We start from the raw sequence: 19,313 nt of genomic DNA, 5'->3' as shown, positions 1-19,313 counted from the left end.
GGAGTTTTGAAAACCAAGTGTCTCAAAGCACAGCCACAGGTAGTGTCATGTGGATGACACTAAATTGTTTCTAAATTTTAATTTGCAAAATCAGTCAAATGCAACTGTAGAACTAAATGAAGATTTATGCATAACTAGTCATTGGACCCTCGGAAATCAACTCTTTATGAACCCCAATGAAACTAAACATTTTTGTCAGTAGAGCTATGATCTCCAAAATGAAAGATTATTGCTTGACATTCCCTGGACAAGGAGTTACAACTCTTGGTATCAGCAAAGGATCTAGGAGTTCTTTAACACCTTATTCTGACACATAATAATTATATTGCCTTTACTGTGTCTAACTGCATGGCCCAGTTAATTATGGGAATGATAAATCAAGTAAACATACGTCTTAAACTAGGAAAATCTGACAATCCCAATCAACTCCCTGGTCTTTATCAAACTATTCTACTGTAACAGTTCAAACTTTGAGCAAAACTACTGAGTCCTACTTGAACATCAGAATTTTTGCATGCCACATCATTTAGCAATAAAAGAAATTATTACATGAATCGGGCAGTCAGAGGGCCAATAACTAAAATCAACCAATCAAAATGCTCTATTGCCGGTCAATATTCTCTCAGTATTGGACCGGGCACTGTCCCGAATGGTCCCGAGCTTGTGTCCTTTTGAACTTCAGTTGTATAATAAATATCTTATTAACCAGGCTCGCTCGGGGCCATACTGGAAGAATATCGGCCCTTGGTCTTTTTTGTACGGACCTCACTGCGCTCGGTCCGTACTGTCATGACCTCAGGCCAATATTCTCCCAGTATGGCCCTCGCGCTTGGTTAATAAGATATATACGTGATCGTGTTTCCCCCATCCTTAAGTATCTAAAGTGGCTACCAGTTGGGCAGAAATTATACTACCACCAGGCAATGATGGCCTTTCAATGTTTAACTGGAAGTGCACTAGAGACCCTGATCTCCAAACATATCCAGAGAGCTGAAATTACTTATTGATCCACATGGAATATCAGGATGCTTCACACTCCCCTGTACAGAATTAACCACCACAGGACAAAGAACATTTTAAGAAGCATCAAACTTTAGAATTACTAAGGCCTTGCAATGCAAGTCAAAGGGGACATTGAAATATTTCAAACAATTCATAAAGAATTATTGTTTTCAACCTGAGAGGTCATTTAATTTTCTTATTTCACCTTCATTTGTAAGGATGTGTATCCTAATCACAAAAAAGGACCTTTATTCTGAAAACCCCTTTTGGAGTGATAAAAGTATGTCTGTGCAACATGTATGTAAGTTGATTACAATTGTGCTTCATTTGTAATATCCTCACATGAATATTGACCAAAATGTGAAATATTTGTTAAGCTATGGTTATACCTCAATATTTGGCTTTGCAAAAAGGTTATTAAGTTAACCCTACACAGAGGTATTTCAATTAATAATATGCAAAAAAGTGATGCAAGTATTCTTTATCTTAAAGCAATCAGAAATAATTATGGTCCCCAGGCTCCACTCAGAATTCAAAATTCCCTCAAAACATAACTAAATTTAAAGCTTCATTGCTTTTATCTCTGGAATAACAACAACAAAAAATTAATATCTACAAAGTTACTAACTGAAATTGGTGGATTGAAACTGAAAAAAAAACCCTGTGGTTTGTGATGAATAGTCATAATACTGTTCAGTGTATGTTTACCATCATGAAGAAAAAAGAATGGGTTAGAACTCCCTTGAAGTCCTGCACATTAACATAGCTTTCTCATCGTGTAACAAAGTCAAACCCCATTCAATTAGCAGTATTGTCAAAAATTGGTAACTTATTTTTACAATTAATACTATCTGGTCCCATCAACTAATTGTGGACAAAAAGCACTAACTACAGGCTTGCATTGCATGATCTTTGTCACGAGTGTCAGCATGGTTAATTGAATAGTGGTCAGCCATGGCTGGTATCCTAGCCTCCCCTGGAATATCCACAGGCACTGGCACATCTTTGTAAGGAGTGTTCCATGACTGCAGCTCACCACTTCCAAAGAGTAAATAAATAAACCAACCAAAAACAAACACTCCAGCTGATATGTAAAATACTTTCTGCCACTGTGCTCTTGTTGGCTAAGAAACAAAACAGCAACAAAAGATCTTAGTGCAGTGATCCCAGCTCGCAAATATAGGGCCACAGAAGTAAGTATAGAGAGAGAGGGGACCTGGTAACTTTTTTCAATTTTTGCTAACAACTTCATTCCTACCCCACACCCAGCAGTTTGATTCATAGATGTTTTTGGCAGGAAGGCGACTGGTTTTCGCAAATGGGCAAAACATTTTGAACTGAACTTTTTTTATTGGATAAACTTTCATCAACTAGTAGATGGTCAAACCAGGTGGGCAAAACCTTCCTCACAACCAACCAATTTTCCCAGTGCCTGGCCGTTAATGAAAACCCTGCACACCACCTTTATTTGGCAATTTCCAATTCTAGTCAAGGTCCAAGTCCAGACTTTGGCAAGGATCAGTTTGCAAATCACTTTCTCATATACAAAGTTCCTACTTTATAAAGTCCAGCAAGTGTTTTAAAAACATGCGACAAACTTAATGCCCAAGTGTTTTAAAATCATGTGACAAAGACAATGCCCAAGTTTGGTAATTTAAAAGATCGCAGGGCATCACAGCCAGAATGACACTCGATCTATACAGCAGCTAGTGTGCATCATCCCAGAACTCTCTATTTCTCCTTGTGTGACAGTTTTACAATATTCAAGTCATCAAGATCAATAATTGTTTTTCAGGATAGGCATAGACGAGGTAGGAGGTAGAGCCGGGGCAAAGAAACACTGCCCTTTCCAACAAATACAACTAAAAATCAAATACACATTGGCAGGATGGGAAATAACAGCAACCACCAAAATGCTCTGTAATGCTTGTGATTTCTTTTTTTTTTTTTGTTTTTTTATTTTTTTACTGTTTGCCAGCAGGTTAATTACATTTAATTTGTAGGAAAGGGCAGTGCTTCATTGCTTTCCAATGCACACTTATCTCCAACCAGATTTATAACAATGGGCCATTCAGCAGAAAAAACAGCAGAATGACACTCAAACAAGAAGAGATGTGGGTCACTAATACAATGCCTCATGCTCAAGACATAACTCTTGGGGAGTGGGTTGAAGGAGGGAGTCCACTACTAGGTGTATTACAAGGAGAATTCACCTGCTGAGGAGCTCCAAATACTTAAAGATTGTAACCAAAAGGACTTTTGGCCCAGCCCACACCAAGTGCAAACAGCTACCATAGACATATAAACATAATTACACCAAATAAACTCACCATAAATAAATGTTATGGTAAATAAACAACATTTATTTACCTGATTGTTTGTAAGATATCCTACGACATAGGGTCCAACAATACCAGGAATTGTACCAAATGCGTTGGTTATCCCTACCAGAATACCAGCAAATCTGGGTGAAATATCCAAGTGGTTGACAGAATAAGAGGTTGAGTTGAAAGATTGTACTCCTAATGCAATTGTAAAGAGTACAACAGCAAGGCTGGTGTTATCACATCCAACATAGCTTGTGGACACCAAAAGAAATGCTGGAATCAGGAAACCTGTGGATAGTGACATGTCATACTTTTTTAAGGTGGTTTTCAAGATTTATCGATAGGCAACATAACACTGGTACATTATGAATACATTTAGTGCAATTCCATCTGTTTTTGTTGATTTCATAGTTTGCGATAATTAAAATATGTAGGGATAGACATAGAATGCAAAGTTTTAAATGAGGTGAAACCAACTGCCACTTTTAACTTACCAGCACTGCAAAATACTTTCCTGGCTTCTCCAGTTGTTAATATCCTGTTGTAACGTAGCCAATCTGCAAGTTGGCCACCGCCTACAGTACCTATGAAACTCAGTATGTATGGAAGAGCAGACACAAAGCCATTCTGAAACAAAAATGTCTCATCTGTTTCGTAGTCTGAACAAAATATGGGCTCAACTCTTTACATCATGATATCAGTATGCCAGCCCTATACATTAATTCCTTTGGGTGAGAACTTGGGAATCAAACCTAAACCTATGCATGCCAACAAAAGAGGAAGCTTAAAGGTTAGAGTTCTCATCACTGCAGTATCCCCTGCTCCCACCATAAGCTGAGGAGTGGAACTATCCATGCTCTAGGGGACAAGTACAATCCATTCTAACTTGTAGTTCATCTTATAATTAATTTTTTTTTTAAAAAAAAGCACAGCACAGCCCTTCACCCCACACACCTGTAATTGGTAGAGATGTACACCTCTCTAGATCAAACATGTATGCGTGTGTTGGAGCCTGGGACTCAGACCAACCAGCCCCTTGTTAGGCAGGTTTTTGTCTTGCAAAAATTCTTCAGATGAGCTGTAAATCTGCATCTCTTTTCTCAACAGAGCTAACACATGTTTGATCTACAGATTTCCATGTAAAGTGGAGAGATTGCATGTATACAATATACTCTAACTGCCTCCTCCCTAATTATACCTCCATATACCCTCTTTTGGCGGCTCAAAACAGTTAGTACTTAACTTAATTAAATAATTCCTTTTTTTACGACTAATTGTTTGATGTGCAGATGCTTCCCCTTTTTATCCTTTCCTTCTCTATTGCTCAGAAACTTTGATTATGGGAGTTTTAAGACACCCACAACTTGGTTTTGCTAGAGTAATATGGTGACCAATTGAGATCCTGCATACAGGAAATGGCATAGTTGTCTTATAGCACCGAATAAAGAGTTCCATTTCTGGTTGTTATCATTCATCAAATTTTTTAAAACCTCCTTAAACTTCACTAGTCCACAACTTGTGATTGCAATAAATCAAACCAATTGAAATAAATTTCTCACCTAATTTCTGAATGATAGAGAATATTTACCTCAGTAATTGAAAAATCCAGAACTTCTTTTAGATAAGATGGTAAACCAGTGAGAAAAGTGTAGAAGCCCCAGTTGTCACAAAAGTTTGCAACAACAATGGCCCAGACAGCTGGTGAGCTACAAATCCTCAACCAAGGAGTTTTATATTTCTGAAAGAAAATATTGAAAGAACAGGCTGAATAATTTTTGGTGATTTTGCATCCCACATCCCCAAGTCCCAGCGTCCCCAAATCCTTGGGTCCCATGTCCTACGTCCCAGTCCCACATTCCAGTCCCACTTTTAGTCACAGCTGAGTCAAGTCAAGTCAAGTCAATTTTTATTTAAACTCACCTAGAATAATAATTAAATAAATACAAATTAGTGTTCTAAATATAAAAAATCAAGAGATTGTGAAGGAAAAGAAATTTTCAATTGTAGGTTCATTGCATGTGCAGAGTTTGAGACACCCCGTACCTAAATAGTTCGTGGAACTAACCGAGTAGGTGACCCAAAACAAGAATATGAGTGGAAGCAATATAGATACAAAATAGTTTTTTTAGATAAAAAGTATTACTTCATCAGTTAAATAGTAGTTAAAGATAATATGATTGTAAAACATTAGGAATCACTAATAATAGTATTGTAGCCATTAATCACAGAATTCTTGATATTGTGTCGAAAAAAACTGGAAAATGGCTTGATTTTCTAACATCAATAGATAAAGAATTCCAAAGTTTTGGACCAGTGTAACGGAGATGCCGTATTGAGTGGTATAAACAGATTTAAAAAATGAAAGAAGTGGGGGACATTAGGGATGCAGTTTTGCAAGATCCTAAGGTGGTTAAGCTGGTGTTAAGGGTTTACTTGGTATGTTCCTCCTTACATTATAATGTGAAAAATAATCTCTCAGAGGCTGAATCAGTTATCATAGAATTCCTTAGTGCAATGTTTTACAATTGAAACCAATTCAGTTTTCATTTTCTTAAAACTAGATTTTCTTGTGACAATTATTATACCGTGGGGAAAAAAAGGAAATATAAACATCAAACTTATTGGGAGAATTTAAACCAAGAAAACTTTGGGGAAAAAATATGCATTTTAGGAAGAAATTTAAACAATTTCAGTAACTCCTGAAAACATGCATGATGTTACTCCTTCATTTTACCAGGCCCCATATGGTTGCCCACCAAATACTTATGATGATGTAAGCATCACACAAAATAAAACACACAAAAACAGTAATTTTTAGTTAACTCATTTTTAACCCTTACCCTTGTTTGGGCATCCTCCCCAGACCCTATACTTGACTGTATGTACTCTTTTTCCTTGGCTGATATTCTGGGGTGGTTTTCAGGTCTGTCATGAGTTAACAGTAGCCACACAATAGCCCATAAAATACCAATGGCACCTAAACATGAAATGAAAACAATTTACTTCATTACCAATGTTTCTGTTATCTAAGATGCCATAAAATTCATCTAAGCACTTCCATTAAAAAACTATGATGAGGACATTAAGGAAGACATCTTGTAACAGCCTCACAATTCAACCTTTTAACTCCCAAGAGTGACTGAGACTGAATTTCTCCTAACAATATCAATAATTTAAACATCAAATAGACAAGTGATAAGAATATAGAAAAAAATATCAATTAGAGGATTACAAGTTGATCAGATACCGAATTCTCCAAACTAACATAATAAGAATGGTATTGGCAGGCAGTGAGAAGAATTACTAATTTTATCTTGGGAGTTAAATTGGTAAAAGCAGTTACAGCCAATAGCCTGCAGTTAACCCCACAGCCCAATATAGCCTGGTAGTCTGAAGTCCAATTCAGTGCTGGGGCCCGTTCCTCAAAGGTCCCGGTAACTTAACAGACCCGTAAAGCTGTTATGCTTTCTTTTAAGATGGGGATTTCAAAAGTTTTGAAAATGATACCATAAAACTATCAGTTAAAGAAACAAAAAGGACTTGTTTTGGGTGCCAGAACCTGCTTCCCTAATTCCTTTAAATTTCGATTTTAAAACATGGCTTCGGGTCCGTTAAGTTACCGGGACTTTCGAGAAACGGGCCCCAGGCCCCATGGACCAGCATTCCAACCTTGTGGCTGATGACTGACGGTTGAGAAAAAGGCTTAAAGCTCTATACCCACACAGATGTAATTCTTAAACAAGTAAAAAAGTAATTAATAACCACCCCTTATTTTTTATATAAATAAATCAATCCTTCTTGAAATAAGTACCTGTTTATCAGATATATTTGAAAGGTATAATCATAAACAGAGAATGTTGGCAGTGTGGTCATACAATCACATAACATGGAATGGAGAAGTAACTTATTTAATTCCAGCTTCTTTACATTAAATTTTTATGTTGACTCACCAAAGATATAAAATACTGATGGCCATCCTCCCCAGAGATTTGATGCACACAATAACCCAGATATTGGCATTGCAAGTATTGTACCTAGGCTAAGGCCTGGATCAAACGATAAGTATTGAAATTATATTGAATATATTAATTTGTTCCAACTAAACTTTAATTCAGTAAAACACCTGGAGGCACCAACATACATGTTGGATGCATTGTGTTACAGTCACTCTGGTTTTACATGGAAAATAACAAATTTTATGCTGACTCTTCAAGCTACAGGTCTGGAACAAAATCCCAAAAATAAAGAGAAGAAAAAGAAAGTTAACAACTTGATAACCCCAGCCAAGAGGGCTTAATTCCAGTGAAAAACAGGAGTATTTGGCTCACAATCAAGTGGCTAGTTTCCATATTTAACTATGACGGCACTCTGGCAAATTTTTTTTTTCATGGTCTACCACAGGCATTCCAGGGCGACCCTAAAAGCCAGAACGGTGGAACAATGGAATGGTGGAATAGCGAAATGGCGGAAAATGACCCCAAATCCTAAAACATGGAATGGCAGAAAATGACGACCCCAAATCCTAAAACATGGAACAGCAGAAAATGACCCCAAATCCTAAAACACGGGACAGCAGAAAATGACCCCAAATTCTAAAACATGGAACAGATGTCAGGGCATGTTGCACGAATTACGTAAGAAGACACTCAAGCATTTGGCTAATTCATCCCCACAATGATAACGCACATGACTAAAATTAAGTGTTATTAATTTTTTTTTCTTTTACCGAGTGGTATGAATAATAATGAACATTATACATGAAAGAGAACCACGTTTTCATGTTGTAAACCTGTTTAGTTACCTTTTGTTATGCTAAATTTGCCATGAGTTTTAGTCGCGGCATAAAAAGTTGCACGGGAAATCTAACTTGACATACCACATTAAAATAAACAATTGTAACATATGTTTCCTGGTCATGTCTGCATTGATTTAATGAGACAATAACATCTCGTATGCTTGTAAGTGTGAGAACATCACAGAAACGTTTTTCAGGCTTCTCAAAATATAACAACATTCAGCCTCAGCTCCAAACTTAGACTAGTGTGAGAGCCAGCCCCTGTTACCAGCGCTTCAATACAAGTGTTTCTTCATCCACGAATAAGTTTTGGGCCTTGAGTAACACTAGGTGAAGAGAGGTTTGCATGGGGTCATGCGTGTGGGAATTTCTCATGGCATGAAAAGACAAAAGAAAGATAGCAGAAGGGAGCTGTCAAGAAGAATTTAAAGAATTTCTTCATGACCAGGTGTCCAAAACACCACCATCCTACTATGAAGTTTACGGATTATATATCAGCAGAAGAAATACATTCTCTGGACAAAAAAGAGGCTATTTTTAATTACCAAATGAATTCGTTTGATGGATTTCTTCTGTTCCTCAACAAGTTGCAAATCATCAACTCTATGGCGTTCAAATTGCCCTTCCTGAAAGGGAAGTGTAATTCTTTGTCTGTGTTTTAAGATTTGGGGTCATTTTCCACCATTTCAATTTGTTTTAGGATTTGGGGTCATTTTCCACCATTCCATGTTTTAGGATTTGGGGTCATTTTCCGCCATTCCATGTTTTAGGATTTCAGGTCATTTTCCGCCATCCCACCTTTCCACCATTCCAGCTTTTAGGGTCACCTGGCATTCCACTTAAAATGGGAGAGATCAATGGCTGTATATAGCTACCCTATATACAGTTCATGGTTTATTAATGAACCATGAACAAAAGAAGCATCTCATTTACATCAATCTGAAAATATAAACTTATTGAAAGAGTTTTCCTTTATCTTTGTGACCGTGGTGTAAAAGATTTTGAAAGTTATATTTCACTGAGAGGAAAAATGATTTTTATACTGCAAAGTAAAAAGAGCTGGCCACAAAATTCAAAATTCAAATTAGCCCTTTAACCCCTCGGAGTGATTGGTTTAATTAACAAATGGTAAACACCACAGCGTACACTATTGAGTTATGAATGCACGTGGGAGGTTACTAAGCACGAAAAAAGCGTAAGAGTCGCTCGAGGCGATAGCCGAGAGCGACTCTAGCTTCTTGAGTGCTTAGCAAACCTCCCAAGTGCATCCATAACTCAGTAGTGTACAGTGTGGTGTTTACCATTTGTTTTATAACATAACATTGATACATTGTAGCTAAAGAGTTCCCTTTTATTTAACAAATCATACACGACCAGAAAAAACAAGTGCACACAGAAAAGTAGTCTTTGCATTTGCTCACGTCAGCAGCGTACACCCATGGGCAAATGGGAGACGCTAAATTGACCAATCAGAGTGCGCGCTTTACTTTGATTATGTTATAATTCTATTTTTTCTCCTTACCATGTTGCCCCTGAATTACACATTAACATCACCAGAATAAAAGAGATGATCATCAACTAAATAAGCTCTTGCAGGTTAAACACATTTTCCTTGTTCTGTAGCATGCACCTTATGTTCTGCATAGAGATCAGTATAGAGAATATGGAAAATGATGTTAAGGTGTAAAGGGTATAAAAAACAACAATTTGGATTTGTTTTGTTGGAAACCATTCGACAGAAAATGTAATTTCTGATCTGACGTTTGAGTGACATAGGAACGAATTAGTCAGAAATTAATGTTCTGATGGTACGTTGAAGAGGTTCGTGTGGAATCATGGTAGTTTCAGATTATTTATAAGCCTTTTACAGGAAAATCAAGTCATTCTAGGTCGGTCAGGTTTGACCACTTTCCTTTTTTCTTATTTACTGTTATTTTGTTTTACACTCTCTGTAAAATATCACAACTTTCATTGAATTTTCTGTGTGATTAGTAGTGTGACTAGGTTAGTTACAGGTTTCCACTGGGTATCATGCTGCTGCATTAGATGAGGAATACGTCTCCACAAATCTTTTGGCTACTTCTAAAGAGCACTTTTTGGTGGTTTTTCATATCTGGAGTAGCACAGGCTATTTTGTAGAACCCTTCAGTTTCAGTGAATACTTGCAATGCATTGCAGATTGTATATAGGATGTGTATACTACAAGTACAATGCACACACTACAAGACTGGCAGCGGCTCATCCTAAATAAACTTTCACATTGAATATCTCGCCTGAGTGTAGTCAGAATTTGTCTCGTTAGTAAGGAGCAGAAAACGTGCAACAGCTTTGTTTCACAATCATAACTACATGTTTCATTAGACCTTTAGTTTGATCATAAGAGAGACTTCATTAGAACAAAACTCCACATTAAACTTAAGTTTTTCCTGACTTCCCTCAAGGAGACTCTACATTTAAAGCAGCTATTACCTGAGGAAGAAATGGTGGCCAATTTGCTTCTCTCTAAAGGCGGAGCCCAACAACCCCACATGGCTTGAATGGCTGGAAATGTCACACCCTACAATAAAAATCAACATGTTTACAATGTACACAGCTTAATATTTATTTTTCATAATGAATCATTTAGGGAAGCGATATATATATATATATAATTTTTTACAACCAAAACTCTATGTAAGAGAATGCAGAAGAGTCAGATAACGTTATCAGGATATCACATTTTTTACTCAGTTTCACAAAGCAAACAATCTGCTGTTTGAACAGAGTTTCTAATCAATATCAAACCCAACTGTTTAAAGGATTACCAGGACAGATTAATTCTGTTGATGGGACCCTATTAGGGGGGGATCTGAGTATCCCATATCCTTTTAATCTTTGACCAAAATATCGCCATATCCTATTAATTCCTGTAGTTTGTATCCCAGCCTATAATTCCAGTTTGATTTCTCGGAATCCCTGTTTTAAATATTCTGTATGCACCAATTTTTTTCTTCAAGTATCCTGCATCCTTACAATTTTTAATCCAAATATCCCATAATTGCCAATGGAGGCTCATGGATCTGTAGTGAGCAACCATCCTCTCCCTCAATTGTTGTGCCAATTTTCATTTTTTTTTTTTTTTTCATTTCTCCCATATAGCTAGTGCTTTAAAGAAGGGCTCAGCTGAGTGAATAATGTTAAAAAATTCATAATTCATAACAAAGATGCAATTCATTCAGGCTGTTGGAGAGACCAGTGTATTTCATATTATACCTGTCCAAGACCTTCCACCACTCTGACCAAAATTAACATTGCAACACTATGATAAGCAGCAGCTGGAGTAAACATTGCTGCCACTGATGTCAAAAGGACTCCACAGCCATACACATACTTCCCACCATAACGGGATGCTAACCAACCTCCTGGAAGTTGTGTGACTATGTAACCATAAAAGAATGCACCGAGGATAAGCCCTGAAAAAGAAAAAAAAATAAATCAACCCCATGATTTAAGAAATCCAGATGGGTATGTTTAGCCTGCTTCTTGAAACTATCAGGAATAAAATAAATGATTTCCCATCATAGTTTACCTGAGTGGATATAACATCCACAGTGTATAGTTAACAACTATTCACCCATTAAGTGGTGGTGGCTTAAGCGGTGGATATTTACAGAGCTGTAAAGCAGTGAGGGAACAATTAATATCCACTGCAAGACACCCAACACTGACAGAGGTGAATAGCTGTTTTGTATACACTAAAACCGTGAGATAAAAGATCACAAAAGGATTCTTTTTAACTCATTCATTTCTGCAACAATTTATTACAATATTTTCAGGCATAAGTTCCATACATGATGTTTGGAGGGAAATGTCAAAAGGGTAATTAGAGTTTGAGTAGTCAATTAGGGACTGCATCTTTTCAATGCTATCCACCATTTTAGTATACACATGTACTGACAAGAATTATCCAATTTTAGAACAACTTACAGTTGACTTCGCCACCCATCCAAAGCAAAGGGTGACAAAACACAGAATTTGTATATTTAATATATAACCATTGCAATGGATAGTGCTCCAGGTTGGGGAATGGGTAAACAAACCAAGGATTTCATTCATGGCAAACCTATTGTTTTTACTTAAGACAAAGGTTTACATGCCTTGGGTAAAGATATAGATCATGTATTTGGAAGAACTGACCATACAGATCCAAGGTCTTGAAGATGCTGATGATGATAATGATAATTACCAGTATTAGCTTAACAGGAAAATGTTACAATCTGGATATACCTTGTGTCTCTTGATCCCACTTAAATTCTCCAACCTGCAAGACAAATTTTGATTTTGAAACATCCAATGTATTTCAGGCAACATACTACTCTTTAATAAATAATATATCTCTCCGCCAATTTACTGTTAAGCAATAAAGGAATTTTTTTGTGTATAATTTTATAGCCTCATCTAAACACTCAGGATAGTGGGAGAGTTCAAAAATGTTACGCAGCCCAGACTGGCAGTACAGGGTTTGGGTAAAACTGAAACCCCTGGAATGATCAGATTATTGAAAAAAGTCCTCTATACTTTTATAAAATATTCCGAAAGCATGAGTCATCACATTACCACGTTCACCTACTCTCATCTAAACACACTTGGGGGAGGGGGGAGGGAGGATGGCACAGTGGTGAGAGCCCTTGCTTCCCCCCACTGTGGCTCAGGTTTGATTCCTGGTGCTGATGTTACGAAGTCACCAAATTAAACAAAACCCACACATTCAAATATTTTATTCTTTGTTCTTCAGTCAACCGAAATTCAAATTGCAACTGAAAAAGTCATATCTTAATTCCCTGTTCTTCAAGTGTAATTCAATTTGGATATCACTGCGCATTTCAACTTCACAGGCAAGTGAGCTAACAAATTCAAATATGTAATCTTCGTTCTTAAATTGAACCAACATCGGAGAGCGGGACTGCGGGAGCTCTGGTGGCTGAACAGTTTTTGTGCGTGCTTTTGCTGATGCAATTCAGCACATGCACAAGGATTGCAAAAAACAAACATGTGGTCAATAGAGCGATCATTTTATTTACTCAACACATATCCGCACTATCTGTGCTATTTTCTCTATAGTTGGTGCAGTGTATTGAGGGCTTTAATCTTTTGTGACAAAGACATGTAAGAAAAGTTAACAGTGCAAAGAACCCAGAAATCCTCGGCTTTTTCATCGTTACCGAGAGAACCCAATTAAATGCAGCGCATGCATTGTAAGTAAAAAATTGTGATTGAATGGAAAATTGCTTTCTCAGAAATACGCCTATTTCTTGTGAACCACTCATTAGAATTCTGCAAAATTTGGCACGAAAATACTTTAGGAAATAAGTAACTGGAGCATTGAAAAAATTGATTATTAACAAAGGAAACTCTAGATAATCGAGTGAACCTTCAACAAGGAATAATTAAAGATCTCTCTGTTAAATTGTCAGCAAAATGGTGTTAACTTGTAATGTTAGAAGCTCGTCGCATGCATATTATAAAGAAAATCTAGTGACTAGATTTTCTACAAATAAACAAAACCAATTTTAAAGGCCTGTTTATATTTATTCATGTTGCCATGGCAATGGCACATATGTCAGCTTAACCGAGAGATCAAGGGTGTTAGAGAAAATGGTGAAAGAAACACAGGTATCAAAAACTGTGTTCAGCCACCTGAACTGCCCTATCTTTTAATTATTCTTTGACATCAGGAGCACGGGACTACGGGACTGCGGGAGCACTAGTTTAACTGACCCATCCTTTAACAGAGCGGGAGTGAGGGAGCACTAGTTTAACTGACCCATCCTTTAATTATTCTTTGACATCGGGAGAGCGGGACTGCGGGAGCACTAGTTTAACTGACCCATCTTTTAATTATTCTTTGACATCGGGAGCGCGGAACCGAGGGAGCACTATAGTTTTGCTGACCTCTCATCTAATTATTCTTCGGCTCCGGGAGCACGGGACTGCGGGAGCATAGTTTAACTGACCTCTCTTTTAATTATTTTTTACTTCGGGAGCACGAGAGCAATCGATTTGTTAAAGTTCAATAGTGGTATTCCGAAGTTGCTCCGTTGAGTTTCGTTTTTGGTTCTCCTCTTTTTCTCTAGGTCCTCTGGTTTTCTTGCCTCCACAAAAACCAACATTTTAAATTTCACTTTGAACCGAAAGTGGTGGTGGACAAGAAGAGCCACCTTATGAAATGTCCCTTGCTAAATCCCATTCTTATTATCATAAAAATGTTTTCTCCCTTTAAGGATTGCACTATCTCACAAGAATTATTTAATCGCTCAAGGGCCGATTTCAACGGTTACTGCTGGTCAGTAAAGTGAACGCTTTCAATACTGTTTGTTCGAAACAAAGTCTAAGGTACAAGGACATAAAAGCTTACTCTGTACCTTAACTCGAGTCACGTTTGCGAAATTTCCTCGACATTCGGGGTTGTTTGCGGTAGCTTTTGCATCTGCATAAGTTGAGTTAACCATTGCAACCAGTGCCACACTCAAATTCACCCTCAGAAGATACACAACACAAAAACCAGAGCAAGACAACACGGCAAGCACGTACCGGCAAGGCAAATAAAATCCTTCAGAATCACGGCGAGAAGACCTGTGGCAGTAGTTGTCCAGAGAGGAAATTGTAGGAGGTGAGTCGTCGGCCATTAGAAAACGTAAGCATGTGTAATATCTGAACTAGAAACTGCTTGAATTTCCGTTTCCCTCAGGCTTGCATTTCAGAACGCATTTGACAGTAACTCGTGACCTGCACGTCACGGTCAGAGAAATGTAAACAGTCGTGCGTGACATATCCGGCGCCAGGTATGGCTACTGTGTGGTATCTTTTAAGGTGCATGAAATTGATAAGATTGACTTTAAATAAATTGAATTTTGACAGTGGCACACGCACGGTACTGCTCTTTTACCCGTTAGTTGAGTTTTTTCCTTCAGGTTTATTTTGATAAAGAACTGCTCATTATTTGTCTTCTGCGAAGGAAGGGTAAGGTGTGGCCCGGAGGATTCTGATTATCAACCTGATCCCCCAAAGAGGACTTAAACAAATAGCGAACAATTCATTGGTATAGCTTATTTACCCACCTCACCGCTTGAGGCTTGTGATGGTGAGAAAACTTATACTCCCCTTTAATTCAATGACGTTGGAACTGGGGCTCACTTTTGAAAAGAAAATTACGATTTTATGAGCAATTCTTTAGCCCAGAACAACAGAGCTTTGCTGACTCACTAGTAACTAGTGACTAATTCCGCCGAAAATTTAAAGAGAGCGATCGCCGAAGCTGCTAACAAACAACTGAGACGAGAAGTCAAGAAGAGAAGAACCGAAGTCCTTTAAGCGCAGAGGAAGCGAAATTTCCGAATACAAGTTCAACTCTTCCCATGTTCAAATCTGGTGATCTAGAAAGAAAAGAAAATTATAGGCCTATCTCCATTCTTCCAGCCTTCTCTAAGCTTTATGAAAGAGTAGTTTATAATCGTATTTATAAATATCTAACGGACTTCAATCGTTTGGGCGATAACCAGTTTGGTTTTCGCAAACATCACTCCACCTCTATGACCTTAATTCAATTGGTAAATAACATCGCTTCTTCTATAGACAACAAAGAAACAACTATATGAGAACGATCCTTCGCAGTAAAGCACTATTTGAGCAATAGTGAAAATCAGACCTGAAAAAAATTTCAGGCCTGTACGGGATTCGAACCACTGACCTCTGCGATACTAGTGCAGCGCTCTACCAATTGAGCTAACAAGCCAACTGGGAGCAGGCCATCAAATTAATTCGATATAAACCCGTAGATGATAAATCAAACAACAACAAACATATGAAACATATGTGTGAACTGCGGTTATGAGACGTATATGAGATATTTCACTATTGCTCAAATAGTGCTTTACTGCGAAGGATCGTTCTCATATACGTCTCATAACCGCAGTTCACACATATGTTTCATATGTTTGTTGTTGTTTGATTTATCATCTACGGGTTTATATCGAATTAATTTGATGGCCTGCTCCCAGTTGGCTTGTTAGCTCAACTGGTAGAGCGCTGCACTAGTATCGCAGAGGTCAGTGGTTCGAATCCCGTACAGGCCTGAAATTTTTTTCAGGTCTGATTTTCACTATTGCTCAAATAGTGCTTTACTGCGAAGGATCGTTCTCATATACGTCTCATAACCGCAGTTCACACATATGTTTCATATGTTTGTTGTTGTTTGATTTATCATCTACGGGTTTATATCGAATTAATTTGATGGCCTGCTCCCAGTTGGCTTGTTAGCTCAACTGGTAGAGCGCTGCACTAGTATCGCAGAGGTCAGTGGTTCGAATCCCATACAGGCCTGAAATTTTTTTCAGGTCTGATTTTCACTATTGCTCAAATAGTGCTTTACTGCGAAGGATCGTTCTCATATACGTCTCATAACCGCAGTTCACACATATGTTTCATATGTTTGTTGTTGTTTGATTTATCATCTACGGGTTTATATCGAATTAATTTGATGGCCTGCTCCCAGTTGGCTTGTTAGCTCAATTGGTAGAGCGCTGCACTAGTATCGCAGAGGTCAGTGGTTCGAATCCCGTACAGGCCTGAAATTTTTTCAGGTCTGATTTTCACTATTGCTCAAATAGTGCTTTACTGCGAAGGATCGTTCTCATATACGTCTCATAACCGCAGTTCACACATATGTTTCATATGTTTGTTGTTGTTTGATTTATCATCTACGGGTTTATATCGAATTAATTTGATGGCCTGCTCCCAGTTGGCTTGTTAGCTCAATTGGTAGAGCGCTGCACTAGTATCGCAGAGGTCAGTGGTTCGAATCCCGTACAGGCCTGAAATTTTTTTCAGGTCTGATTTTCACTATTGCTCAAATAGTGCTTTACTGCGAAGGATCGTTCTCATATACGTCTCGTAACCGCAGTTCACACATATGTTTCATATGTTTGTTGTTGTTTAAAGAAACAACTGTTGGAGTTTTTCCTGATCTCTCTAAAGCCTTTGATACTATTGATCATCGTATACTGCTTAAAAAGCTTCATCATTATGCAATAAGAGGACAAATCCTCGACTGGATCTACAGTTATTTGACCGAATAGCCAACAGTTTATGTATTTTCCGCTGTTATTCCAAGTAATCAGTTGTAGTTGTTTTCGTTTCACACCTGCCGCACCCACTATTGTACATTCTGTCTTACATTTATCTCCTTATTGGCCAGCTATTAGTACTTATACTCTTCGCTGGCTCTTGAGTCCCATTCACGCTTGCGGTTCCATACAGTTTATTCATCTTTCTGGTTTACGCCCCTCCCCCCTCCCCCCTCCCCCCACATCCCTTTTACCACAGTTTTCGTCATTGCCTTTACCTTTCAGGCCGTAGAGACACTTAATAATAATAATAATAATGAACGTTCTTAATACGCATTTAAGAATCTCAATGCGCTTACAATAATTTTTACTAAGGTTGAGATCGGACGTCAGCATTATCAGGCGCCACTGGCAGCCGCTTTAGTCCATGTAACGACCTCACCTTTTCCCACCCATCCCACCCCAGGGGAGGACATCCATCACACAGTAATCTCGTGCGTGGGAAATTAACGTCTCCTACCCCTAACCCTGCAGGAGACGGGACCTCCATTTATTCGTCCCTATCCGAGAAGACTAGAATATCTAACCATTTCTTGACTTCTTCTGCTTTTTCAAATGCGGCAAATTTGGACACTGGGCAAGACAATTAAAACATCGCGACCGGCACTGAGAATGTGCGCGTCTAGTCCAGGGACCCCTAGTACATCCCGGGAATTGTCAGTCAGGGAACTGATCCCCTGTCTGTGAAAGATGAACTGGAAGATGGAAGCACAACGGGTAATTCGTAACCTGTAACCTGAAAGAGTTTTGGACTGAATGCTACTGTTCCAGTCTGATAAAGTAGCAGCAGAGGATTTGGGACCGAGCACCCTTACTACCAACCCTTACAGGGCTTTTATCTACGAGCTCATCCTCTCGTCACGATCAATTGTTATACCAGTATTAATCCAGTATTAGCCCAGTATTAATCCAATATTAACCCAGTATTAACCCAGTATTAATCATGGTCAAATCCCTTCAACTTAGCTAGGGATATTTTTGTCTCTGGCGTGGCAAAATTATGCCAGGCAGTTCTGGTTAGAAGTAGTCACTTCTTTCGATCAAATGGTTACAATTTATGTACATGAAGAGAGTCAACCTGCGAGAGTAGCCAGCCAGTCAAAGACGGTGCCAAAACCCCTGAATCGCAGCAACCAGAAAGACATAACACGAATATCGTGCGTTATCCCAACATAGCCAGACGCAACTAAACATAAGAAGAATACAACTTGTCTTGTTTCCTTGCTTTAGTTTGTTTGTTTCATCTTGCCCATTATGCCTCCTGCTGCTACTTGTAAAAGGTCGACGGTGGGGGTGGGGGTGCGGGGAGTTGTGAAGTCCTGGGGAATCCTGTAATCAAGTTTAATGTCTTTGCGTGGGGCATGGTTGCCCATATTGCCCGAGCCAGAGGCTCATATAATCGCAAGACAACAACCACCCATCCCACCCCAGGGGAGGACATCCATCACACAGTAATCTCGTTCGTGGGAATTTAACGTCTCCTACCCCTAACCCTGCAGGAGACGGGACCTCCATTTATTCGTCCCTATCCGAGAAGACTAGAATATCTAAACCATTTCTTGATGTTATAGAAGGGCAGCATATTCTTCTCAATTATTTTAAGACCTTGAGTGTTAGTCCGGCTGGGGCTCGAACCCTCGACCTCCCGCACATCAGTCCAGCGCTCTATCAATTGAGCTAACCGGGAGGCGGTTAACCGGGAATGTAAAGACTTAGGCAGGTGACATCAGATCAGAACTGTCAAGAGATTATAAACAGTTTACAACCTCTTGAATTCGTTCGATCTTGGTTTTTAAGTTCATAACATATGGTTACTGAAAGCATTTTTAAAGACAGTTTATACCGCTCTATTGACAAAGTTTTTTCATCCCAATCAAAACGTTGCTCACTGTCGTAAACTTGTGACAAAAAGGACAACTTTCAAAGCGTCCCTGGAAAGAGGATCTTGACCTTTGAAAATGAGATCGTAGGCCCTGAGAAGTTATTGATAATGCAATAATTGTTTTATTCCACAAACAAAATGCTTCT

General features: G+C 38.5%; 1 protein-coding gene and 1 long non-coding RNA gene across 2 annotated transcripts in view; both read right to left on the bottom strand.

The window, feature by feature from the left end:
- Positions 1 to 64: 64 nt before the first annotated feature.
- LOC111334390 (sialin) lies at positions 65 to 14,881 on the bottom strand. Its single transcript, XM_022940110.2, has 10 exons — positions 14,526 to 14,881; positions 12,391 to 12,424; positions 11,377 to 11,576; positions 10,594 to 10,681; positions 7,280 to 7,375; positions 6,170 to 6,306; positions 4,918 to 5,067; positions 3,824 to 3,956; positions 3,373 to 3,617; positions 65 to 2,126 (listed from the first exon to the last, which is right to left on the bottom strand). The coding sequence occupies exons 1-10, from the start codon at positions 14,787 to 14,789 to the stop codon at positions 1,887 to 1,889; spliced, it is 1,587 nt and encodes a 528-aa protein (XP_022795845.1). The 5' UTR covers positions 14,790 to 14,881; the 3' UTR covers positions 65 to 1,886.
- Positions 14,882 to 19,273: 4,392 nt separating this feature from the next.
- The window catches only part of LOC148716554 (uncharacterized), a 3,753-nt gene continuing 3,713 nt past the window's right edge, over positions 19,274 to 19,313 (bottom strand). Inside the window, exon 2 of the long non-coding RNA XR_015995662.1 lies at positions 19,274 to 19,313. This exon is cut by the window's right edge and continues 506 nt beyond it. This is a non-coding gene — a long non-coding RNA (uncharacterized LOC148716554).

The sequence above is a fragment of the Stylophora pistillata genome, chromosome 14 (genome assembly GCF_964205215.1).
Source record: "Stylophora pistillata chromosome 14, jaStyPist1.2, whole genome shotgun sequence".
Lineage (NCBI taxonomy): Eukaryota > Metazoa > Cnidaria > Anthozoa > Scleractinia > Pocilloporidae > Stylophora > Stylophora pistillata.
This window is presented reverse-complemented; position numbering and strand designations above follow the sequence as displayed.